The following is a 27273-nucleotide window of genomic DNA, read 5'->3' as shown; positions in this document are numbered from 1 at the left end:
AATAGTGAGCAGTGTCTGGTGGCCTGTAATGATAGTAAAATGTTTTCCATATAGAAACACATGAAAATGATTGCAGGCCCACACTACAGTCAAACTCTCCTTCTCCGGCTGAGAATAGGCACTGTCTGTGTCAGACAGGCTTCGACTAGCATAGGCCACAATGGGTCTCTGAGCATTTGGATGACTATCAGGTTGAGCAAGGATTACCCCAAGCCCCACCAGGCTTGCATCCACTGTGATATCAATAAGCAACTTGGGGTCCAAATAGGCCATCTTGGTTGCCTTCTCAATTGCATGTTTTATTCTTTTAAAGCTTTGATCATATTCAGCAGACTACTGGAATGAACATTTCATTTCGTCAAGTCACTCACAGTAGCAAAGTCCTGAATGTACCTTGAACAATAACTGACCATGCCTAAGGAGGATCTCAGCATGGAGCCATCTTGTGGGGGGTAAGTAGCTGACAGTGCTTGCACTTTATTTGGGCCAGGAATCATTCCCCCATCAGAGAATATGTGCCTAAAGAATTTAAGTTTGGTCTTGTGAAACTCACACTTTACTGCATTCAGAGTGATGCATGCATCAGCAAGTAACTGGCATACTTGTGTAAGAGCCTTGTCATGCTCCTTTTTAATTGCCCCAAATTACAGTATTCCATCACTGTAATTAAAAGCATGCGTGACAGTTTCAATTATTCGAAGTATAACATCCTGAAATAATTCTGCAGCTGATGACGCTCCAAAACTCAACCTTTTGTATCTGAACAAACCAACATGATTTGTAGTGTTGTACCTACAGTTCTCTTCCAATTCGAGTTGTTGGTATCCCTTGTTCAGGTGAAGACGGGAGAAGATTTTGCCACCGATCATTTGCATGATCATGTCTGCTAATGGTGGACTAGAATGTCTTTCTCTCTCAATTGCTTTGTTGGCTTGGTGCATATCATCACAGATGCGCATTGTAACTCCACTGTTTATTTTTTGGCACCACCACTATGGGTATGATCCATGGCGTAGGACCAGTGGCGTGCTCAATGATGTCATACTTTAGCTGCATATCTAGTTCTTTCTCAACTGCTTCTTGCAAGTAATAAAGTGACTCTGCAGTTACGCTGGGCAATTGGGAAGATGTCCTCATTGATATGAAGTCGCACTTTCATTGTCATGAGCCTTCCTAGGCCATGAAACAATGACAGTAACTGACTCACAATTTCAGACTGAGTGTGGAGATTGTAAAGAGAGAGATCAGTCCCAGCCGTAGCAAAACTGATTAAGTAGACACTGGATGACGTTCCTTGAAGAGTGTGAATTGGAGCTTGCACTGATACTGCTTTATGTGGCATGGTCACTGTGAATGACCCTTGACTCTGTAATGGTTTAGAAGCAGTCCATGTGTATACCTTTGTGCTTGAAGCCTTGAAGCATGGCACAGGAGACAGGCTATTGAACTTCTTGACTGGCATGATGTTAACCAATGCACCTGTTTATGATAAAGGTTATGGTGGAACCGTTAACTTTTATTGTAATCTTTGGGCATTGTCCAAATCAATCAATCAATCAATGCATCGGGGGGGGGTGCTGCTGCTACTGATCGAATAGCCAGGCCTTGAGAAGTCTTCTGAAGGTCAGAAGGTCTTGAGTCTGTCGCAGGTGGCTGGGGAGGGTGTTCCATGTCTTGGCGGCGAGGTGGGAGAATGATCTGATGCCAGTGGTCGCTCAGTGGATGCGTGGGACGGTGGCGAGGGCGAGGTCAGCGGAGCGAAGTTGGCGGTTTGGGGTGTAGAAGGTGAGTTGTTTGTTGAGGTATGCTGGGCTGGCATTGTGGTGTGCTTTGTGAGTGTGGGTGAGGAGCTTGAAGGTGATCCTATTGTTGACGGGGAGCTAGTGCAGGTCTCTCAGGTGGGCAGTGATGTGGCTGCGGCGGGGGATGTCGAGGATAAGGCGTGCAGAGGTGTTTTGTATGCGTTGAAGTCTTTTCTGGAGTTTGGCCGTGGTTCCCGCATAGAGGGCGTTGCCATAGTCCAGCCTGCTGCTGATGAGGGCTTGGGTGACCATTCTTCTGGGTCCGGTGGGGATCCATCTGTAGATCTTGTGAAGCATGCGGAGGGTGTTGAAGCTGGAGGCGGAGACAGCGTTGACTTGCTGGGTCACATATAGTGTTGAGTCCAGGATGAACCCCAGGTTGCGTGTGTGGTTGGTGGGTGTCGGTGTAGCTCCCAGCATGGCCCGCCACCAGGAGTCGTCCCAGGCAGAGGGGATGGACATGAGGATGAGCACCTCCGTCTTGTCAGAGTTTAGTTTCATACTACTGGTCTTCATCCATTCTGTGACGAACTTCATTCCTTCGTGGATGTTGGTTTTGGCGGTGGCCGGGTCCTTGGTGGGGGAGAGGATCAGCTGGGTGTAGTCGGCGCACGAGACAATGTGGAGGTCGTGCTATCGGATGATGTTGGCGAGCGGTGCCATGTAGATGTTAAAAAGGGTCAGGCTGAGGTATGATCCTTGGGGTACGCCGCACGTGATCTTGGTGCCTTCGGATCAGAATGGGGGAGGCAGACTCTCTGGGTTCTGCCGGTGAGAAAGGAGGTGATCCAGTCCAGGGTTTTGTTATGGATCCCTGTGTCGTGGAGAAGTGTGTGTAGGGTGTGGTGGCAGACGGTGTCAAAGGCGGCCGAGAGGTCCAGGAGGATGAGGGCTGCAGTTTTGCCGTTGTCCAGCAGGGTCCTTATGTCGTCGGTGGTGGGGATGAGGGCAGTTTTGGGGCTGTGGTTGCTGCGGAACCTGGATTGGGATGAGTCCAGGATGTTGTTCTCCTCTAGGAAGTGGGCCAGTTGTCTGTTGACAGTCTTCTTGATGACTTTTGCCGGGAACGGGAGCAGGGAGATGGTCCAAAAGTTCTTGAGGTCCTTTGGGTCCGCCTTGGGTTTCTTGAGTAGGGCGTTGATCTCGGCGCGTTTTCTGCTCCCCAGGAAGGTGGCGGTCTCGAAGGAGCTGTTGATGACCTTCCGGAGTTGGGGTGCGATGAAGGAGCTTGCTTTATTGAAGATGAGGTGGGGGCAGGGGTTGGATGGTGAGCCGGAGTGGATAGTGTTCATGATTTTGATGGTGTTGTCGTTGTTGACGTGGTTCCAGGAGAGCAGGAGGCTGGTTTTCTTGGGGGGTGGTGAGTCTGAAGTGTTGGCGTCTGTCGTGGGCTCTGGGTGTTGAAGCTGCGGTGGATGCCTGCGATCTTGCAGTGGAAGAAGGTGGCTAGGGAGTCGCAGAGGTCTTGCGATGGTGGGATGTCTTTGGAGCTGGGGTTAGCGAGTTCTTTAACGATGTTGAAATGAATTCAGTTGTTTTGTTTGGTGGTTTCCTTCTTTCTTGCAAGCAGTCAAACATCCATGTCCCTGTCGATCTTCGGTCAATACCATCATTGCACATCCATCTTCTTCACTGCTGCTTGATAATGACGTTAATGAGCCATTGTAGGATGAAGTTGACGGCAATCGACTTTGTCTAGTTTCTACTTGTCGTACCTGATGTTGCTGTTTGGCCTTGTGAGCATGGCGAGAATGCTTCTGAAACGTTCTGGTACCTATTTTACCTTCTTGCTGTGGTGCATTTGGCTTCTCTTTCGCTTTGCAGACCGTTACGAAGTGTTTTTCTTTCCTGCAGCCTTTGCAGGTCTGTCGCATGGCTAGGCAGTTACCTTCATGGGGAAAACCCACATCGGAAAAACATCTTTTTCTTCTCTGTAGATGTCAGCTTGCCTACGTTGACTTTGTGCTTGTGCCTGCTTTTCATGATCAATGCTGAATCACCTTGCGCTATTCCATCATCCATATCAGTACCTGTCGATCTGCATGCTCTTCTGCCCTCGTAGCCATTAGCACTTTCTCTAAACTGAGTGTCTCTCTCAACATGAGTCTTGTGATAGAGTCTAAAAGACAGCCATCGATTACTCTGAGGCTTACGGCTTAAACATCATTAAATTCACTAAACTTGAAGTGTTTGACAGGCACATCAAGTCTCTCAACAAACTCATCAATCGTTTCACCAGCTTCTTTTCTCCCATAATTGAAAATGTACCTTTCATAGTCAACATTCAGCATCGGATTGAACTTGGCTTCCAACGCTTCATTGATTTGACGATATGATACTCCATCAGCTTGTGATATTTTCTTTTTCGCTTCTTCCGCTCCATCACCAGAAAGGTTCTTTAAGTACTTAATGATTTTTTTATTGTCTGCTTCTTTCAGAGTGTCTATGAAATCATTGAATGACTTTATCCATGCAGTCCACCTGGCACCAGTACTCTGCTTCTTTGCTGTGTTGAATATGGATGCCGTGTATTTCACACTCCCTTCTGCTACCATTGAGAGCATGTGCTATTCCTACAACTTTTGCTGTGCACATGAATCTGCACCTTCTGCAAGCATCGGCCTTTTGCTTGAACCGTCATGCTCGCTCGGAGGGCGTATAGCGTTTCCTTATCCTTGACTATGAGTGAGTTTTCTGTTTCAAGCCCCTAGGTGTCTTTGCTGTTGTCTTTCTGTTTAGTTTGAGTCATTTTCTCAATGTTATAGCGCAGCTCAGTAACTCTTCTTTAGGCATTATCAATGGATTTCTGGCAGACTTTCGACTGTCCTCGTTGGTAAGGCCTTAAATTTCTTCAACAGCTGTGTCTGGACTGAAGCGGGGCTTCAACTCCACATATGCTAACATGGCATGCACAAGCAGTTTTCTGTACCTTAGCAAACTCTCATGGAGAGCAGTCTCATTTATTTAGGGCACGTATCCACTACTCGTTGCCAGATGTAGCGTCCTCCATAATCCAGGAGTATGCAAATGAATACGCCACACACGGAGCTCTGTAACAGACTTTTTTATTTCTCAGCATACGATTACACACTGCACTTTCATTACATCATAACCGTTAATAACCACACCGCAAGGGTCCTTGCGCACAGTCTCATGACCCTACAAATACCTCTGGAGAAAATAGTATGATGGAGTTGTAGGATGGGTGAGCATGTGAAACAAGAGAGCATACAACAAGAGATTGGAGGGATGGACAGAAAGGGTGAATGGATTAAAGAAAGATGTAGGGATTGATTAAAAAAATGGATGACCATGTTCATTGACGGTTGATGTACAAAAGGCCCCATTTGGCTACAGTGTTTTCTGAATTCCTCTGGGAAAGCAACCAAAGGAGTGCCTGGCTTAATCACCTCTCTCGTTCATTTGGAATATGTTTTAAAGTGAGGGGTATGTTATTTTTCTGTTTACTCCCTTGGCTCAAGGAAAGAGTCACTGAACATAAGAATGCCACTAAGTGCATTTAAGTGCAACCTATTGCAAATTAAGAGGACAAACAACAAAGATAGCAACTTTGGCTTGACACAGGTCCAGCTTACATGCCCTTACGTGTCAATTGAAAAAAACCAAGGTTATGCAGTTCCTAATAGGTAGGAGGAGGAGTGGAGTCCAGGTGTCAAGAAAAGAAGAAAAAATAGGAGGTTTGCTCCTTTAGGAGCAAGGGCCCTTACACACCCCAAGGGGAGTCATGCTTCATCATTGGGCAGCTCCTCGTTGGGAGGGTGTTGCAATTTGCACAGACCACCATGATTCGGATATTTCCTAACATTTTACCAGTTCTGTGGCCACTTCCATGGGAACCGCATGAGTGCACTTGTAGGCACATGATATTGATTGGCACCTTTTGATCCCTCACAACCTTCCTACCGGCACTCCCTCCCCAATGCCTCCCTGTAGGACCACTTGTGAGCATTCACCCACTCTATCTGTAATTGTGCTTTACCTTGGAGGCTCCTCTGTATGTTAGTGCGCAGCCGTCCTTGCCATAACTACAGGGGTCATTAGCCCACACCATTAGGTAAGTCATCTCCATGTCCACAGGCCACTCTTTAGCAATCAATACAGCATGATGTCAGGACAGCATGTGCTGGGGTACATCCTCAAGACCACACCACCACTACCCGTGCAGTGGAGCCTCACTTTTAGTGACACACCAATGTATTGGCATTGTCATTACCATATCCATGTCGATAAGAATAAATGCATAGGTGTCGGTCTGACGTGTTTCTGTGGTTTTAATTAATTCTTTTTTAACTTCTTGATCTTTCAGTTTTAATATCATGCCCCCCCCCCATTCTGAAAACTTACTCTCCTTAAGTGATCTGCTATGTTTTCCAGCCAATTGTCTCGTGCCATGGCTGTGATATTCAAGATGCCTTGATAATTTCAATGTGTCAGTGTTTGTCTCCCCCTCCAGGCCCATCCAAAAGGTATACTGTATGCCTATATAAATTATACAACACTAGAAATCCAGTATCTTAGGGCCATGTATCACACAGATACACACTTTCACCATCCCACATGAGTAGACAAGGATCGCTCGGTCCTGATGAAATGCCAAGATACCTCAGACTATGATAGGCATGAAACATGTTGACCCCTCTCACTTCACATCACTATTTTGAGCTTGAAAGGCCCAGATTAACCTTATCTATCTATGACTCTTTAGTCTCCTGTTTTAACCATAGCATAGCCTATGGACCCTAGTGACCCGAGCAACTTTAGACCTATCGCGAGGATTCCTTTTCTGGCCAAGGTCTTGGAAAAAATCTTCTATTACCAACTTTCCTAATTTGTTTCCTCGGCAGACCTGCTGGATCCCTCACAATACGGTTTCCAACAGGGTCACAGCAAGGGGACGGCCCTGGTAAATGCAGTAGAGAAACTTCGGGCAATATTGCACACTGGTGCCAAGGCCTTCCTGATGCTATTGGATCTTTCGGCAGCTTTTGACACCGTGAAACATGACATCCTCTTAAAAAGGCTCCAAGAGGCGGGTGTCAGGAATACTGCTCTTAGCCTGATTAAATCGTATTTGAACAATAGGTTCCAATATATTCAGATTGGCGACACCTGCTCAGAACAGTTCACGCTTCCTTGCGGGGTGCCACAGGGCTCCTCGTTGAGCCCTAATCTATTCAATCTATATGTGGCCCCCTTGGCTAACATCATTAGGCAGTATGGCTTTTCACTGGTTTCCTACGCTGATGACACTCAAATCAGCGGAGGAGCTTCCCTACCCTTTGGAGTCCCCTACCGCGCAGAAAGCAATACCTGTTGGGCACCGCTGTCCCTGGAAACAGTCCATCTCTCTCCCGCTGCCACAGCTGACATCTCCCGCGGCCGCCGAGTGGAGGGAGGCATTGAACTGCATTTCCCGGCATTCCACCATGGCGGCCAGACGTCACCATCCTCGCGCCTGGCGGCGCATAAATCAAGCCCGTTAAAGACCGGGTAGGACTGGACTGGGCCACCCTATTTATTTTTGTCCTGCTATACTCATCTTGCCCCCTACATTGGATATACCTTACGCTCCATCTCCTTCACTATTGGAAAAACTTTGTTTACTGTTAGCACCAACATGACTACTAGGGGTAGTAGGAGTAAAACAGCACAGGGCGCAGCACAGATCATTGGCCCAATCGATCATTATATTACCAGGGCAAACGAGGCAATTGACCAATGCATAATCCTTTTAGAACGCAGGGTATCACAAGATTTGGCCCGGGCCAAACGGTCATCGCTGGGTTCTCTAGCCTCGGCTAGGACACCCACTCAATTACGGGAAACCGGCCCATTATTGGAAGTACATGCAGAAACCCACACTGTGCCAAATACGGTTGATTTGTCGGCATCCCTGGAGTTCTCGGACTCGCAATCGTCCATGATGTTAGAAAAAAACCCTGTTCTTTTTGCGAGCCCGAGACGGGCGGATCCCGACATAGAGCTAGACCGGGGATTGAGGGAGGGCGCCATACCTAAACAAAAGAAACAAAAGAAACCGCTTAAAGCGAAAGAAATTAAGAAACACATTCACCATAAAGAACCATCCCCCAATCAGGCAACAGGACAAGATAGTTCAATCCAGAGAGAGTTAACTACTATACCAACCGAAATAATAAATCTCTCTATGAACACAGCGAACCTCTGTGTAACTAGTAACACAGGAGGAGGCTGCAAAGTTTGTGGGGTAAATAATCAATTACTAATTAGATTAGGTGAACTAGTTAAAACTTACATGCAACCCATTGAAATGGATGTATGACGTTACAACGCATGCTTTTACATCGCATGCCTTTACGACGCGTTTTTTACATCGCATACCATTACAACGCATAGCGCTTTTGGGTGTTGGATAGTGAATAGTTTAATTTACTATTCCAACTCCAGTCCCCGTGGACACTAGGGAAGGTTATTGGATAGTAAATTAACCTATTCCCTATCCTAGAGCGCCCCCCAGCACAATGCGTTGTAATAGTTTGCGTTGTAATGACCGCGTTGTAATGGTAGTGCGTTGTAAAAGTTTCGTTGTAAGTGATACCCATTGAAATGAGCCTCATAAAGATCGAAAAGCAGATAGCTGCTCTGAACGCAACCTCTAATAATCCGAAGGGGGAGGGGCTGGCGCAAACAGGGGGGGCAGAAAGTGAACAGCAAAACCTCTAAGGTAGGGGTGCAAGCCACAAAAGTCGCTACTGAAGCGACAATTGCAAAATTGAAGCCCCCTCCTGTAGTGGCAAAGAAGGTCCCAGAGACAATAAAAACTCCAGTCCCCCCCATTACACTGAAGTCTGTCCCAGCTAAACCATCAGGGGCACAACATACTAACAATAGGAATAGGGGGAGGCGTGGGCAACCAATACACTTACCACCAGAAGCAAGCCCTTATGTGATAATTATGACTGGGGTCCCCGAGCTGAGTCCCAACGTGGAGGAACCAGGTTGGTCTTTGACAAACAAGGTGCTGTACTGGTTATCTAACAACAGACCGTTGCCACCGCACCTTGTTAGCAGAGTCTCAACGGTCCGCAGGGTCCCCTGGATAGGTAAGGAGTCGAAAACAATCCCAGTGGGACTGTGTTATAGTCAATTTTGATGACCCATACACAGTCAAGCCCATTTGTTCCTGGGGCATGCCGGAAACGAATGATGGGATGGACACAAAAAGACTCTCCTTCTTCTATCCTCCAACACCCCGTTATAATGAAGGCCCAGAATGGAACTGGACCCAAGTAGGAAACTGGGATAGGAGAAGGGAATGGGTCGACTGGTCTGGAATCGGAGGTAGAGACATTGCTCCTCCTGTAGGTTGGAGAGGCATACCAGTCGCAAATAGATTTAACTGCTTAGAAATGGTGGATTGACCACCATCGCGTACTGGTCAGGGCAGCCCGGGCCCAATATTTTTTGGGTCCAAATCTCCACAACCATCTTTTAGCTCCCCGAGATCCTCCCCAACCTCTGTAATCCCCGACAGGATAATGGAATTAAAAATAATAACACCCAATTCCTCCATCAGAAATAACTGCTGACTTATCAGAGACTTTAGCTGCTAAGAATGAGACACCTGGTAGTGTGGGGGAGGTGGCCATCCCAAGATCTTCAGAAGCAGGTTTGGTCCATGATAGTTCTATAATTCCTGATGAACCCTTTAAAACTAACGACTCGTCAAACTCCAACCTAACCCTTTCTGTTCTATTTTGGAACGTTGCCGGTCTCCGCTCCAAAACAAATCTCAAAGCATGGATAGATACAGTTAGTGTACACCAGATAGTATGCTTGCAGGAAACCTGGGCCATTGAGCCTATACACCTCCTAGGTTATAAAACATATTACATCCCAGCTAGTTCTAGAACTTTCGGCAGACCTAAGGGAGGTCTCGCTGTGTACACCGCAAACAATTTACCACCTATGGACATATTTGTTCTTCTGTCTGGCGACAATTTTCAAATCTTAAGGGCTTCATTTAATAAATGCATGACTTATTTCCTGGTTAACTTTTATAATAACCTTCAGTCAACTGAATGTGCTAAAATTTTAACTGAAATTACATCTTTTTTAAACAAACAGCGGAATAAGTACATTTCCTCTACCTCCTATGTGATTTGGGGGGGGGATTTTAATATTTCATTATGTAATAATTACAAGAATGGCACCTGTGGTCTGCAGGATGAAAATGGATGTTCCCTGACACACTTTACGCATACGAAGTTAGGTAACTGCCTAAATGAGTGTCTATTTTCATTAGAGATGGACTTTGCGCATGATCTTGTAGATCCCCCCGTTGATTTCTTGCCAACGTTCCATGATAGGGGTCTGTCAAGCGTCATTGATTATATTCTATGCTCCCAGATTATAAAAGGTCAACTGGTAACTTTTAAAACAGGCTCAGACATTAGCAGTGACCATTTTCCTAACAGTGTTACCCTGTCAATAAAAAATATTACATCTCAATTAACCAGGCCAAGTTTACTGAACCAACAATCGTTGTCTATAGACAAAGTAAACGGCTTTTCTGTAAAATGGTCTAAAATTGACCCAGCAGCAACTACTAGTAAAGTGGTATCCAGAGCCCTTCCATGGATGAATAATTTTTTAGCATAGACTCCTCACCCCAGCTGATCATAACCAGCTTTTTGGAAACTATTAGAATCATACGGGAGGAGCTGTCTTGTAATCAAAAGTTCAGAAAATCAGGAATCAAAGGATGGTTTAACTCAAAATGCCGTAAAGCCCTTACCGATTTAAAAACAGCTCTCCACGACCCAGTTAGAGACCGAGCCGAAATCACTAAACTAAGAAAGGTTTACAAATTAGCACAGCTTAACCGCAGGAATGAAATCAAGCAGAACTTGTGGGCCCAATTACATGAGAGCTGTCTATCCAAAGACAGTTCCCTGTTCTGGCATACGGTAAGATCACCTTTCTTGGTAGACGCTTCATCCTCACAGCATCTCGATATTGCAGTGACGGCTGATGAGTGAGTAGCCCACTTTTCAAAGATATTTGGTGGTCCCCCCGAGGATACTGATAACGAGGTTCACGTGGCAGGTGACCGTTCCGGGGACCAGATATTTCCTATTGACTTTCTCTTCGATCATAAGGAGGTCATTAACGCGCTGTCATCCTCCAAAACCGGTAAGGCCCCCGGCCCGGATGGAGTTCCACTAGATATCTTTGCACACAGCCCGGAACTCTGGTCACCTCTCGTTACTCAGGTTATGGCAGCAGTCACAAAAATTGGTCTAATAGACTCCTGGTCCACTTCCATCCTGCTCCCAATTTTCAAGAAGGGCGAACGTAACAACCCAGCTTGTTACAGGCCCATCTCCCTCCTGGACTCCTTGGGGAAAGTCGCTGGTCGGCTGATCTTAGAACGTCTCCAGGATTGGGCGTCTACGGATAACATCTTGACCGATCTCCAATATGGTTTCCAGGAGGGACTTGGTACTGTGGAGCAGGCATTGAATCTAGCCCTTTTGATCGGTAAATATGCGGTGGCTAAAAGTGGCAACCTGTATTTAGTCTATGTAGACCTCAGCGCAGTGTTTGACTGTGTCATTCACTCTAGGCTGTGGTCTATTCTCGGTGAACTAGGGGTTGATCCACCTCTTATCCAATTCCTTCGTGAACTTTACTCAGACGCGACTGCTTGCGTTAGATACGGGATTGGCGGTGAACTATCTCCATCATTTGCCGTTAATAAAGGCATTAGACAGGGCTGTGTCCTGGCTCCCTTCTTATTTAATCTATATACTAACGGGCTGGAAGTGGCCATGCTTGAAGGGAGCCAGGATCTTCCATCCATCAATCATCGCCCTATTCCCGCGTTACTATACGCGGACGATTCCGTAATTCTAGCCAGAACCTTAAATCAGCTACAAAGACAGCTAAATAAATACTGTCAATTTATGCTCTCTTTAGGCCTAAAAGTGAATAAAAATAAAACCTATGTTATGCATATCGGTCCCAGGGCGAAGAGACCTAAACCAGTTTTTATCGATAAAGTTAGGTTGGAACGCACCAGGGAATATCCCTACCTAGGAATTTTAGTGGACGATAGATTATCTTGGAAACAAGCCCTGGTTAGTAAAAAGCTACTTTTTCAGAGAGCGACCTCAGCTCTAGTTTCCTTTTCGAGAAAACTGGGTAAGCCTGCTCCAATGGAGTTGCTAAAAATCTATCAAGCAAAGTGTCACAGCGTAGCAACCTACGGTGCAGGGGTTTGGGGTTACGCTCCCATCGATACCCTTCAAACCGTTGAGAACGGGTTTCTCAAATACTTATTGGCAGTACCTCAAAGTGCTCCAACATACGGTTGCCACATCGAGCTGGGTATTGATTATTTGATAGATAATATTAGATGCCAGCCGATTTTGCTGTGGCACCGTATTTGGACCAAAACACAATGCCATTTAACCCGCTCACTGATAACTGATTGTTTGGCCCTGGCAAACTGGAGTAAAATCCCATGGCTTCTGTACGTGTCCAATTTCCTCAAGGACTTGGACTGTACTTCTTACTTTTTAGAACCTACCATGATGACAGACATCACCAGGAAAGACATGAAAAAATTATGCTTCACTCATCTTAGGGAACTACGTCTTTCTCAAGAAATAAGCAAACCCTCAAACGTACAGATCCTATCAGTCCAGACTGCTTTGGGTATTCAACCATATTTAACATTCCATCTAACTAATTACGAAAAATATGTACTTACTAGGTTTCGATTTAATTCTTTCTTTCGCCTAGTTACATTCCAAAAAGAGCAGGACTGGTCACTCAATCCAACGAAATGCCCTTGTGACGGCATATCATCCCAGTCTACGATGCACGTAATATTATTCTGTAGATACTATGAGCTCTCTCGCAAGCGCTGGATTATTCCCTTATTGCGAAAAATGGGCCTGAGAACATGTCGGCCCGCTTATCTGGCCCTCCAGTTTTTGGATTCACAATACACTGCTAAGTGCGTAGCTTGTTTTCTTAAATCATGTTTAAAAATTCGCTGTAATTGCTGAGTGATCCAGTTTACTCCATTTTCTTGTTTAGTTAGCCAATGAATTACTGTTAGCAATGGATTTAAATGACATTTGCTTTTAATTGTATTTTGACATCATGATTTTTTTTATATTCTATTGTAGTGTTTTATCTTTGTACTTTTTATGGTTTCGCTAAGATGTAACCGCATAAAAGTTTTATGACTGACTGACACTCAAATAGTAGTGTCCATTTCTAACAACTCGGAGGAAACCGCAGAAAGTTTTAGCCGATGTATGTCGCACGTCGACCAATGGATGACTACAAACTGCCTTAAGCTTAACAGAAGCAAAATCGAGGTTCTTCTGCTAGGATCTGATACCTCTTTCTGGGCAAAGAACTGGTGGCCTCCCGGGATGGGAATACTTCCGGCCCCAGTCCGCAAGGTGAGAAACCTTGGCGTCATGTTTGATGATAGACTTACCTTTCAACATCAAGTCAGCAAGGTTTCCTCTTTGGTCTTCCTAACACTAAAGTTATTCAGGAAAGTGTGCACCTTCATCCCTCGTGATGCGGTAAAAACTCTTGTAACGGCTCTAGCCATGGCTAGGCTTGATTATGGAAACGCATTATACGTAGGACTACAAAAACAATACATGCTCAAACTCCAGCGGGCACAGAATGCAGCCGCCAGACTGCTGCTGGATATACCCAAATTCCAGTCTATATCACAAGGCCTAAGAAAGCTCCACTGGCTCCCCGTAAATAAGAAGACACTTTGCATAGCGTACAAAGCTCTGCACAGAACCGGCCCCACGTTCCTGAAACAAAATCTCATCTGGTACCAGCCAACCCGAAATCTACGCTCAGCACAATATAAACTCATCAGACTCCTACATACAAGAAAGCTTGCTGGGGAGGAAGGAGCTTTATACAGGGCCCAGTGAAACTTTGGAACTCTCTTCTGATAGAGATCAAAAATAGCCCAACATTACTCTCTTTTAGTAAATCGCTAAAAACCTGTCTATTCTCTAATTAAGTCCACCTTATATCTTACGAACCGGCAGACTCCTCCGCACAGCGCCTAGACGCCTCGGGGCATTTGTGCGCTATAAAAATCCCACTATTAAATCAAATCAAATCAAATAGCACCTAGCTAATAAATGAATGAATAAATGAATTTGGGATTCCTGTAGCTATTTTTATCTCACACACACCTTTTTTCTCCCCCTCTACTCATACCTCTTCTAAACACACGCCCCTCCACCCTCTCCTTTGCACATCGACACATCGACAAAAAGAAAAGACCTCCGGCAAAGAGCCCCCTTGGGGGCCTGTTAGGCATTGGAGCGCCGGCCCAACAAGAAGCTGCCCTATGATGAAAAATGACACCCCTTGGGGTGTGTGAGGGCACTTGCTCTTAAAGGAGCAATCCCCCTATTTTTCCTTCCACTCTGGACACCTGGATTTCCCTCCTCCCCCCAATTAGGAAGTGCATACCATTGTTTTTTCAATTTTTTTTAAATTAATAGGGCACCCATCACCTGAGGAAGTGGCTGCCTAAGATGTCAAAGTATTCACTTATGCTTCCTTTCTCACCCTATTTTCTGTCAGTTCCAACTCTGTGGAGATCTCTCGCACCTGACTGGTGCTCAGGTATCGTGTCTGCCGGAAGCTCCCCTCCAGGACGCTGAGTTGAAAGGATGAGAAGGGAACCCTCGGGCTTCTGGAAGTTCTGCGAGGGCCTCCCTCTCTCTTCATTTCTGAAACAAATGGAAAGGAAAGATAAGTGAGATTCTTCTTGATCTTCCCCCACCCACCCAAGATGTAACATGGGCCCAAACCGGCAGCCTTCTTGGGGGCAGGGCGGGGGGCATTTGGGCAGTCTCGTCAAGCGAAATATATCTGTGAGGTGACCCTAATTGAGTTATCAGTGCTTTCAGTGATGTTTTAGGTGGCAGGAATCCCAGGGCCTCCTAGCAGCTGGCCTATAGGGCAATCAGGCAGTGACTTATGGCCTGCTCTGATAGGACAGTTTAAGGGCCTGTTTTATGGTCTGCTGGGCCGGTTTTTACTGTTGATTTCCTTGATGTTAAAACAAACGTTACCGGCAGCAAGCTCAAATACATGCAATCTTCCACACTTTTAAAAGTTATAAGCTGCCCAATTTGCAAACATTGGCCAATTTTTTTGCTTTCTAATTCACTAATGGGTGACACTTTTATTTTAGTGCTTAGACCTATTTCCTGTCCCAGTTCTACCCTGCCCATGGTAACCATTTTCTTCATTCACTCTGCCGCTTGCCTCATGGAACCGCATCACATTTTCAGTGCTGCGTTCATGCCAGGGCCCTTGGAACTACCAGTCACTAGGCAGGATGATAGCTTGAGGGAGTTGGGTCAGACTGTGAGCGGGGAAAGAAAGTTGACTTGTTCCCAGTGAAAAAATTACTTCCATTGAGATTGGTTCTTAGTAAGCTAAACATTGCTCCTACTGAGAGGTGGTCAGACTGAGTAACTATTCAGGGTTCACTCTCTTCCACTAAGTGAGACGCTCTCTCTTTTGAGTGACTGGAGTCAAACATGCCTGTAAAACAATGCTGATCTTATGTTTGGTTTAAGAGACTTGCAAAAAATCTATTTGGTTGTCTATAATTATTTCTGAGGGTTTGCCCAACTTTTAGTGCTCTTGGTGTCCCATGGAGAGTATTTTTGAAGAATTTCTATTTTAGGGGTTCTGTGTTGAGGTTATTAACTGGGCGGGCCGATAACAGTCTAACAACATTGTTATTGTATTTTTAAGAGACAGTCACGCTATGACTGACATCCTCATCAGAGTTTCTACAGAGGTTTATAGTGAAGATCCTCTCAATTATGTGTACACTTGACATTATGTGTGTTTAAATGTATTATACTTTCACTATGAGGGTAAACTGTGGAGTAATCTCATCTACGGACTTGCTCCCTTATAGTCAAACTCACAAAAAGAAAACTTTTCTTCTTGTTAATAGATGTCTGGTACCCGTCAGCTGTGTACGGATAAACCTTTTCTAAGGAGAATCTGTCTAGGTCTTTTTTCAGTTTATTAATCTTGAACTTGACCAGATCGTCTTTAATCTCACTTAGATTCAAAGAGATTTCATTGGGACTTGGTACTGACACTGGTGTCTTTGTGTGATACACAATTGTGGGTTTTAGTTATATAGGGTTATGTTTAAACTAAAATGAAATAATTATATGATTGTGTTCTTTCAGCAGACGGTGCAGCAGACGGTGGGGCAGACTGTGGTTGATACCACCAATGGATGCCATTTATTGAAGTATGGCCTTTTTTGGCGGCCGCCAGTAGGTAATATATATGTATATATATATATATATATATCTATGCACAACAACAGCCAGACTGCAGCCCCAGGTCCCCAGGATGAAACAGATGACCAAACGAATCCAGTATGAGGCAAAGGAGATTTTAATAAGGCAAACTGAGCAGCAAAGTGAACTGACGTGTTTCGGGCGGATGCCCTTGATCACAGTCAAATGTTTACCCATCATGCCTGAATTTTTAAAATGCTAGTGCACACCATGTGATTAAATTCGACATAGAAAAAATACTACTACGTTTCAATGGCACATCAGAGTATAGGGGTGAGTGATAGCCAAATGCAATGTTAATATCACACAAATACAAGTTGATAACTGAATCAATTCATAAAAAATGGCGGGATTGTTTCTGCATAAATGCTTAAATATGGTCAACACAGTATAACACTATCACTGAACATCTAGTGTAAATAATCAGAGTTTTTAAACATCATATTCAGTGCAAAAAGACAATTTAGTTTAAAAGTATAATACTTAAAAACATTTTAAATACAAAATGAATTGTTATTCTAAAACCTTGTCCTATGTTGATGTGCAATCCTACGCAATGTAAACATAACATTCTGTGCAAAAGATGCTAATACATACTGTACTGTTGAAGCCATATATATTATTTACAATCCTGCGGGGACATCTAAAATTGATGGCAGCCCCTCTTATTGGCTAGTGATTTACACTTCGGGGACATCTACTAATGATGGCAACCCCTCTGTTCTCAGATATAGAGCCTACGTCTAGTAAATATTTCTTTATGAACTAGATGTGCCCCTAACACCTATGATAACGAGTGCAAAACTGATTATGTAGACTGCTAAATCAATCACTATCTATATTCTCTACAGGTCAATGAAAATAAGGGTGAATAACGGAAAATATAAAACAGCAAATGTTTCAATATAGAAGCGGTCTCAATGGTTGATAATGTTACAGTTCAGTGGGTGAGGGCTAGGGTGAAAAAATTTACTATACATGAAAGAAATTTTTTTAGTAAGTCAACCCTATACAAAATGATATAAATCTTCTGTGGTGTTAAGCCCGTTCGGCACCTTGGTATCCAGCTCAAGTATCATTTTGGTCTCTAGTTGACACAGCATTTTATCTCTGTCCCCTCCCCTGCGCGATTGAGGGACAGATGTCAACACAAAGTAACTGAAGCACTCCAAGTTGTTGTTATGCACACTCCTGAAGTGCCTCGCCACTGGGTAAGAGTTATCATTGTTTACAATTGCCCGAAGATGCTGTAATATCCTGGCGTGCACTGCAAGCCGAGTACTGCCAACGTACCTCAGGTTGCATGTGCACGCCAGGACATAAACAGCATACTCTGTCCTGCAATTGTAATTGCCCTTAATCTGCAATGGCACCGGACTGAATGGGGTCATGTAGGTGCTGGTGTTAACACCGAATTTACACGCCCGGCAACTTGAGCACTTGAAGAACCCAAGTCGTTGCGGAAACCAGGATTTTTTCTTTAGTAGCTCAGGGAAGGAATTGGAGACATGACTACGTAAGGAGGGTCCCCTCCTAAACGTAATTTTGGGATTGTCATGGAGTTCGGTAGCTAGAACACCGTCAGTTTGGAGAATAGGCCAACTTTTTGTTAGAATAGATCTAATCTTTCTATTTTGGCAACTGTACGGTGTTATGAACCTGATAGCTGAATTTTCAGGGTCTTCGCTGTTCCTAGTGATCACACTATTCTGCTCTAATAGGGAGTCCCTAGATCTTTGCTTCATTTTACTGACTGCCCTTTTGAGGGTTGCATCATGGTACCCTCTAGCTTTAAATCTAGTGATGGCTTCCACTGTGCATTTTTCCAATTCCTCCACACTACTGCAAATTCTTTTTAAGCGGAGCAATTCCCCGTAAGGGATATTCTCAATTATGTGACGCGGGTGAGCACTGCTAGCGTGCAGGGTGGAATTACCCGCGGTATCCTTTCTGTAAAGGGTGGTTGCCAACTTGCCCAATCTAGGGAAAACCCTAACATCCAAAAAGTCCACTGAGTTTTTGCTGATATGATGGGTGAACTTTAAATTAAACTAATTGATGTTGAGTTTTTCCACAAAGTTCATGGCACTGGCTTCATCCCCCCTCCAAATCAAAAACACATCATCTATGAAACGTGCCCACATTTGCACATGTTCTGAAACTGTGTCATGGTGTTCACCCATGAGGACCTGCCTCTCCCAATAGCCCACGTGCAAGCACGCGTAGCTAGGGGAAAAGCAGGCCCCCATGGCCACACCCCTCTTTTGCAGATAAATATCCTTGCCAAACATGAAATAGTTATGGTGCAGGCTCCACAACACTAACTCTATCAGCATTTTATTGTGATTGTAACAATCTGCCGGTCTGGTGCTCAAAAAGTATTCAAGAGCCTTTAGTCCAGTGGAATGCTCTACGCTCGTATACAGAGCCTCAATGTCTAGCGTTATCAACATCTCTCTGATTATGGCCAGCACATACTACAAACGTTGTGTATAGATCCGGGTGCACAGAACGGGCTCAATATACACATATAACTATATATAGTCCTCTGTAAGGTTGCGACAGGATACCAACAGTAAACTGCTTGTAGTAGAGTGGGCCAGGAACCACAAATGCCTAATGTGACTCATGTAAGTGCCAGGGGAGGGAGGGAGAGGGCGGGGGGGTTTTGTTGGGAATGTTTTTGAACGTATAAAAATGGAAACGGTTAATTACTGACCAGATATGACTATTATGTGAACACTGCGCAATGTGAATTCTACAATTATGTTCAGTCTATCATAACTGCTCACATTTATTCTGCTAATAAAAAGATTTTTTTTTAAATAGAGATAAGCACTATCTGCGCCATCCTTGGCGAAATACTCAAATTCCGGAGCGAGCTACAAGAGACTGCATTTCCCAGAATGCCAGGGGCGAACCTTGCCTGAGAGTTCAGCGGTGTGCTCCCACATCCTGTTGTCTAACCAGGACGGTGGGTATTGAAGTGGAGAGCAGTCTGTGCGGTTTACTTGGGGATGCTGGACAGGAATACTGAAGAAGGCTGGAACGGTGAAGGTTAATGAAAGAGTTTTTCTGGCAGTGTAATATATTGCAAGGGATCAGAAGTTGGGTACCTAATAGGATCAGCGTGAGGGAAGCTGCAGCAAATCAAACAGTTAGGTGCTAAACAGAGTAATTCAGATGATGTTGGCTAAGGTTTGCTGAAAATTATTCAGTGGGTGTTTTAAAATGGACCAGATGTGCAAATGTGGTGAAGACAGCATAGGGATTCCGCAAATGTTCGGAGAGTGTGAGGAGTTGCAGAAGTGCTTGGCAGAGGGAGATGCTTGTGGAACCTAAGCAACAAAACATGTTGCAGGAGTCGAGATGTGCAAGGAGCTGGGAAAAAGTGAGGTGCTAAACTGAATGCAGCCAGAGTTGGTTTGGAAAAGTCCTCTGCATGGTTATGAACATGTACCCCTGCCCTGAGGGCCCAACTGTTCTGTTGTTTAGATCCCTAATGCAGATTTTTGTTGTCATCGGCAAACACAGATCATGTGTGTGCACCATCACATAGGCCTTTCTCATGGATTGCGATCTTGTTGGACTGGGAGGATTTCTCAAACTGCTACCTCATTGTGGTGGAGAGCTACTGCCTTGACCAAGAGTTAAGCCATATGCACAGTGGTGGCAACATACTGTAGGAGGAGTGAACAGGCCTGTTTCCACCTGTATTACTGGTATGAGCCCTACAGGCTCACTCACCTTTATAAAGTTCCGCTGCTGTGTGCTTAACTCACCCTTGGCCTACATCCCTTAGATATAAAGTGCTGCGCATTGCAGGAGTGATGACTCTGCACTATATGTATGTGTGCCTGGAAAGGGTACAGTACAGGGATAGAGCAGTACCGTGCAGTGTGTGAATGGTGATTGCGTGGACTGGGTGTATGTATACCGGGAAGGAATTCATTACATGAGACATGTTGCGATGTGCAGTGTGTGCACAGTGAAAGTATGTGCTGGATGTATGTATGCTTGCGAGAAGTACAATACATGATGGGTGAAGTGTTGTGCAGTGCATGCACGGCTGGCAAAGTGTGTGCTAGCAGTGTGTGTGTTTGCATGTAGTACACCATTTGTCAAGGTTCTGCAGCGAAAGCTAAGGAAGAAAGGGTTTGCCACATACACACATAGAGCATATTCCCTTGTACCCTATAGTGCAGTGACTGGAGCGAGACTGTTGCCCAATAAAACCTTTTCCCTGAAACCACTGGAAGACTACACATCCCACAAGCCATTGGGATGCTGAACTACATGTAAGGGTGGGAACAATCCTGCCATTGTCATTCCGTATATAAGCCCCTCCTTACTTGATGTCGGGGCTTGACAAACTACTACCGGTATCCTGATTCCTGCCCTTCGCGTGTTACGTAGCTGCTGGGCTCCCAGCGTGGTGCTCAAGGGTGGTGCTCAAGGATTCCTGCCGGAGTCTAACCCTCTTTTGTCGAGTGATTGCCAGCTTCTCCATTTAATACAGCTAGACGAAACAATTACTATCCCACTGACCCACGCAGTGTGCAAACAAGGCAGTATGCCTGTTGTACCTTTACCATCGACTAGCTGTCTGTAGCAGGGCAGAGTAATGTAAATTATAAATATGTCTGTACTGCTACATTTTCTTCTCCAACTAAAGGACTGGTCATTTCTTGTTGTTCATGTTTTTTTGTCACGTGTTTGCTACATGTCAAAGATTTTGTATTTAATATTTGATGTATTGTTGAATGCATATGTATGTCCTTCTCTTATGACACGAATTTAATGTCTATTTTGTAAGCTAAAAAAATGACAGTGAAAGTTAAAGGTGAAATAAAAACACCATACCCTGTTTATTTGTTGTAAAGGGTTGTTCTAAAAAATGTAATTTAATAATACGTCCAATCCCTTTATTGTTACGGCTTCTCCAGCGCGGTGCCCAAGGACTCCTGCCTAAGTAACAGCCTGCCAGCTATTTTATGGAGACGTGCCAGGACCCGTCCTTCCGTCTTGAGGATCAGGTATTAGCGGTTACGGAGAGATGGATCTCTTCAACCACTCTAACGTTTACTTTTGCCTTGTGTTGTAGCGCTGTATCTACAGTGCTCTCTGGATTTCATTACGGTGCTGTGAATTCAACAGCACTAGGAAGTATTGTGTTTTTAGGTCGAAGCCTGCGTTGCAGCGCATGCGCTGCTGCAGGCGAGAGTTCTTGTAAACAAGAAGGGGCATGAAACCACGCCCCTTCTGCCATTGGCCGGCCTCGCGAAATGGAGGTCTGCCATTGGACAATGCCCCTCTTTTGATGATTTATCCTCTATACTCCCTCCTTTTCAGGACTCCGTGACCTGACTTCTGGTGTCGCAAGCCGATTTCCAGAAACGTTGCTATGGCAACCAGGAGGCAGGTCACGGAGTCCTGGAGGGGAGGGATTCAGTAGCTGTTTCCGCCCCCTTTTTTTTGTGTGTGTGGTTGTCTGTCATAGTTACCTCGTCTTTTCAGCAGCACACGCAGCAGTTTGCAGCTCAGGGCAGACAATTGCGCCTTTTATTTATCTCATGGCAAAACGTAACTATTTCCCAGCACATCAAGGCTCGCTGGTGGGGGGACAGACCCACATGCCAATTCAAATTGGCCTCGGCAGGGAAAATGTTCTTCGGAGCAGTGAGAGCAATAACGCCGGGCCTGTGCACCAAATAGCTTTTAATTTGGGGATTAAGCAAATCGGACTATTACGGAAGCGTGGTGGGGGGCGGAGGAGGCAGCGCTTCGGTGCAACGACGTGAGGTGGTGGGTTTAATTTGCTTGTCGTTGTCACCGAGGCAGCGAGGTTGGGATTTGGGCACTGTGCCCCCTCCCTCCCGCCACCCCCCCATCGCTTGCACCTAGGCTTTGTTTTTCCCAGGCCCGTCCCAACGCCGCCAATAAGCCGAGATATTGCTTGTACACTGTTTTAATCAAATGTGCAGTCAAAACGATAAACTACATTGTCTGAAATTATTTAGTGCTAATTACGAGCAGATGGGATGTTTTATTTGCACCCAGGGCGTCTGAGAAAGAGGAAATGCTGTGTGAACAGGAATAATTAAGAAGTTGAATAGTGGCTTTTTTGCGCCTAAATAATCTGCTGCTTCATGTTAATTAGCACTAATGCAATTATTTAATTACATTTATGAATTGGGGAACTTAAAAAGCTGTTGTTTAGCCGAGCAGCGGTAAAGTGGGTGTTTGAAAGGGACTCGAGAAGATTCCCAGGGAATGTTCTGGAATGGCGCCGTCGGCTTTTGCCAAGCGTGAGCTGCTGTCAGGTGCATTTCGGGAATAGGATGTTTATTTTTATTGCTTTTTTGTTGGTCATGTCGTAAATTAATTTTCCTCTCAGGTTTTTATAAGCTGTTCATAAAATGTACACGGCGAGCTATGTTGAGAATAAGGGACAGGGCTTGGTGATGAATGCTTGATGCGTTTTAAAGCTGATAAAATGGCGCTCCTTTCAAATGACTAAACAGGCGCCGTTGTTTTGTTTTTGTCAAAACAATGTTCCTGTGATAAAGTGTATATTTATCAGGACCTAAGTTCATAAGGGTTGGTGCAGAGCCCGAGCCACCAGGAGCAGATCCAATAACAGTCTGCTCGTGTATTTTTTTTATCCTATCATTTTTGTTGAGTTTTCCACCCAAAAATAAATCGCGAAGATTTCTGGGTCCTACAAGCATATCATTAATATTACAGTGCTACAGTCAGAGCATTTCACCATTATACACCAGGCGCACTCCAAAGGCCCCCATGGCCATGGAATGGTGCAACCAACATTGAGATCTATTATGTGTATAATTTCGGAGCTCACCACAACAGCGCACAGGAGACAGTCTGAACACCCTGCGAAAGGTACAATAGACGAGGACTCCATTTTGTTTCAAAATATGTTTAGTTGTCTGGGAGCACCATTTTTAGTGGTTAGTTAGACAACACCGGCCACAGTGGCTAATAGCAATGCGTGATGGGCTGAAGACCTCTCGTCTTCCACTATGAATCTAACATGAGTTTGGCTGACTGCAAACAGTTGATCACTAATATGCAGCCAACCTTGGTTTGGTATTGTTAAAAGGGACTGTGATGACCCAGCTGCACAGAGGTGGCATCTGAGGGGATGGGGATACAGAGACCGGCCAAAAATGCTCAAACCAGCCCCTCCCCCTTATTCGCTGTGCCCTATCTTTCTCTCTCGTGAATTGCCCTGTGCATGTTGCTGTTAACCTTAGGGAGCTCGGAAAGTGACAGAGGTACCAGCAGTCTCCCTGGGCTTTCAAAATCTGCCTCCAATGACTCCAGCCCACAGAGAGAAAAAAGAGTAAATAGCCAGTACAGCCCTGCTGAGATGTCCCAAGATCGTTTTCATAGCAGTCAGAACGGTTCCACCATATGTTCTGAAAGTCACCCAGTGAGCCACAGCTGCTCCAACACACAGTGCTTGTTTATTAAGTACTGAATGCATCAGATACCTCTGATTTTCCAATGAGTCTGTTTAACGCGCCCTTTGATAGTTATTTCCCCTCCCACTATGCAAGACCCAGTGCTCCCCCTGCCTTGCGAACCGTGAGCTGTGCACGTCATCGAAGCCCAGATACAAAGGTCAGCGGAAATGACATCATCACTCGGAGGTACTAGTGACCAGGAACGGAGTTCCTTCACTTCTTACTGAAGTTAACGGGAAGGTGACACTGGGTGTTTTACAAAACTTTCACATGACTTTTAAATTAATAAATATCTATTTTCAACAGCAATTAAATAAATGCCTGATGCTCTGGGGGCCACGCGAGGCATAGAGTCGTTAGCTCTGAAGACCATCCCGAGACGATACTTCTCACCCCGAGCGAGAACCGCCAATAGGGGATTTGACGGTATGCTATTGTTGTGTGACCTTGCGCACATATTGTGTATGTACATTGAACATTGCCTTCAGGCGTTCCCTGTCTCCGATCCCAGCAGCCACGCTGGGATGCTCTTCAGTGTTGTATGAAGAAACGAGGACAGATTTCAGACTTTATGTTCGTCGTGCATGGCAGACCACCTCACACCCAGGAAGGGGGGCTGTCTGACATACATTTCAGCCGTGCTACTCCCTGCTTTGTTGGAAACATCCCGACATCCTTGGATAACCTCAATTATAATATGTTCTTCCGTCTCCCTCTCTCCGCTCAGCAACCAAGCATGCCTCCCAAAAGGACACTGTTCCTCTTCTGGGAATTTAACTTTTTGGGTCTATTTTTCATTGCTGTGCCCCAAATAACATTGCTCCAAATATTGGTACAATAGAGCATGTGCTTAAAGCAGAGATGTCACCTTCCCAGAGATCGTTTCGAGGACATTTTGAGAAGGCACATAAGTATGTGAGGCGGTCTCGATAAAGCAAATAAGCATGGGGCCGGAATACTACGTCATCAAGAGGATGTGATCTCACTATGTAATTATCTATCTATCTATCTATCTATCTATCGATCTATCTATCTATCTATCTATCTATCTATCTATCTATCTATCTATCTATCTATCTATCTATCTCTCTATCACCCTCACTCGATCTATGGCACTCATTCTATCTATCTATCGCATCACCACAGCATCACTCAGGGCACCACAACATCACTATGCGCTACCACAGCATCACTGAACGCCACAGCATCACTCGTCGCCACCATAACATCACTCAGCGCCACCACAGCATCAAACTGGTTCAAATATAATCTCTCAATGTTTCAAGCTTTATTGCAAATGTCACAAAAAAAGTTAATATTTCACTTTTGTTCTTGGATTTTCATCACAATAAAATACACTGAACATAATCTTCACAAAAGTTATTTACAAAAGTTTAAGCTGTTGCCATTATAAATTACAATAACTTTTATTTAAGTATTAATTATTAAAAAAAATTAAAAGCCATTGTTATTTGTAATATCAATACATCTCAGTCACGTAAATACAACACATATTGCATTACAAATGCTATAGGTGTCACATTTGCAAAAGGTAAAACTATTGGCATTGTAAATGACAAAGCTATTAATTTCGCTATTTTCAAAACCAACACATAAATAAATAATTTGTCATTACAATACCAATAGCTCAAACGTTCCTAATGCGAGACCTATTGCATTGTAAATGCTTGTTTTCCTAGTGGCTCTTCGCGCAAGTAATGCGCTATGCTTTCCGGAGCAGTACGAGAGCTCCACACCTCACCCCTGAAATTCTGCAACTACTTGCTGGGACTGCCTCATCCAGTATGCTCAATAACACATGGAAAACGTACCTTCCAGGGTTGAATAGGTAATTAGGTTTAGTATTTCTAATAGGGTCCGAGACTTGGTTTATCCTGTTCTATTTTGGGTTTGCTATTCCATCGTTGTTCATGGATTACAGGTGATTGCTAATGGGACCTTATACCTATATTCCTTGCTGAGTATTTGTGTGCTTACATTCGCAGAGCATTCCAGCCCTGGAATGACCACTGCTTTTTTATTTGCAATCCCAGTGAGTAGAATTGCTCACATGAAAATCTTTGTGTGCTTGAGTGAAAATGTTCTCCTTTTGCTTGTATGAACCAACCCTATATGCTTAGGTAGCCCATAAGATTTTGACTCTAACAAGACTTTGTAGAGTTGTTAATGCGAGTCAAGTATCCGCAGCTTCTCCAGTTAGCGACAACTAGTTCTGACTCAATATGCTGCTGGAATTTGACTCGCCTTATGATCTGGATCTTCACTAATGAACTTTACAACGGATAAATCCCTTGAACAGTTGCCCATTCATTTTTCCCTATAATGAAAGACCAGGATTGGTCCGAAATGCAATGGGGAATGGGGTATTGATGAACCGGAAATAGTTCAAATGGAATTCTGTTTCGAAATGGACTAAAACATGATTTATAAACAAATTAATTTAAATTTGGAAAATTAAACAATGGGTGGAAGAATTTATTGCACAGCTATGTCGATGTGAACAATTGGTGAATGACCACAGCAGAAATGAAAATGTTTAAAGAGTGAAATTGGATGATGAGATAAAGAATCTAAATACAGTCTGAATACTAATAGGTGAAAAACAATCTGTGCATTATGCATGCATGGGAGGGCTTTCTTCAATACGGAAGAGAGCGTGTTTTGATCATCTAAATGCCCGCAAAATGGAAGACTGATCAGAAAACGAACCCAAACTTAGCCCATTCATAAACAGAGCCTCTGCATTTGCAGAGTCCCTGAGTATTTAAAGATTTTGAGATAAACAGAACCCTGGTATATTACTGAGTCCAATATAATCAGAAAGACGTACGATCAGAGTCCTACTGAAATCCAAGCACTGGTCAATAATGAACCATGTCATAATCAGAAAGGATATAATGCTTTGATCTAATGACAATGCTGCTATACGTTTTGAGTTCATTACATGGCACTATAGGGGTCAAGTGGATTTTATTTTCAGGATACTTAGATTTCCGGAGCTTCTAGTTCTTTAGGCTTGTGGTTATTTTATAATATCTCACATCCTTGTGAGAGTCACTATTGGAAGTTAGCTTGTCAGCCAGCAAGGCAGGGTTCTGGTTGTGACGGCCATGCAACATGGTGTTGCTAGCGTCCCAATGCAAGAGTACAAGGGCCTGGACAGCAGTTCTGCTGTTGCTTTGGGGGATGAATGTTTTCACTTTTTTCAGTAGAGCTGTTCCGAAGCGGTATTGATTTTCTTGGAGATGGGTTCCTAGAAAATGTGTCTGGGGTATATTCAGTTGAATTTGCATTGGGTGAAAGTTGGGGTTTCATGTCTTTGAGCCTGGTTTGGACTAGTTGTTGCTTGTTTTTGGTGAACAGTATGAACTCTGTTGTTGTGGGGTTGAGGTTCACTACATAAATATAGTCCTCCTTATCGAATTAGTTCATGTTAGATTTGGGGGTCTCTAGTTGGCACAGGTAGGTACTTGTGACAAATAGGGACCCTATCCTCTAGTCAGGGTAAGGGGATTACACTCCTAAAATAACCCCTGCTCACTCCCTTGGAAG

The 27273-nt window shown here is 44.4% G+C and overlaps 1 protein-coding gene across 1 annotated transcript in view; it reads right to left on the bottom strand.

Moving 5' to 3' along the window:
• The window catches only part of LOC144782972 (uncharacterized), a 223392-nt gene that overhangs the window by 157191 nt on the left and 38928 nt on the right, over positions 1 to 27273 (bottom strand). Inside the window, exon 2 of the mRNA XM_078662192.1 lies at positions 14439 to 14602. Coding sequence (XP_078518318.1) covers positions 14439 to 14602 — 164 coding nt within the window. The remainder of the gene's footprint in view (positions 1 to 14438; positions 14603 to 27273) is intronic.

This window comes from Lissotriton helveticus, chromosome 9 (assembly GCF_964261635.1).
Source record: "Lissotriton helveticus chromosome 9, aLisHel1.1, whole genome shotgun sequence".
Taxonomy (NCBI): Eukaryota; Metazoa; Chordata; class Amphibia; order Caudata; family Salamandridae; genus Lissotriton; species Lissotriton helveticus.
Note: the sequence above shows the minus strand (reverse complement) of the source record. Positions and strands in the feature narration are given on the sequence as shown.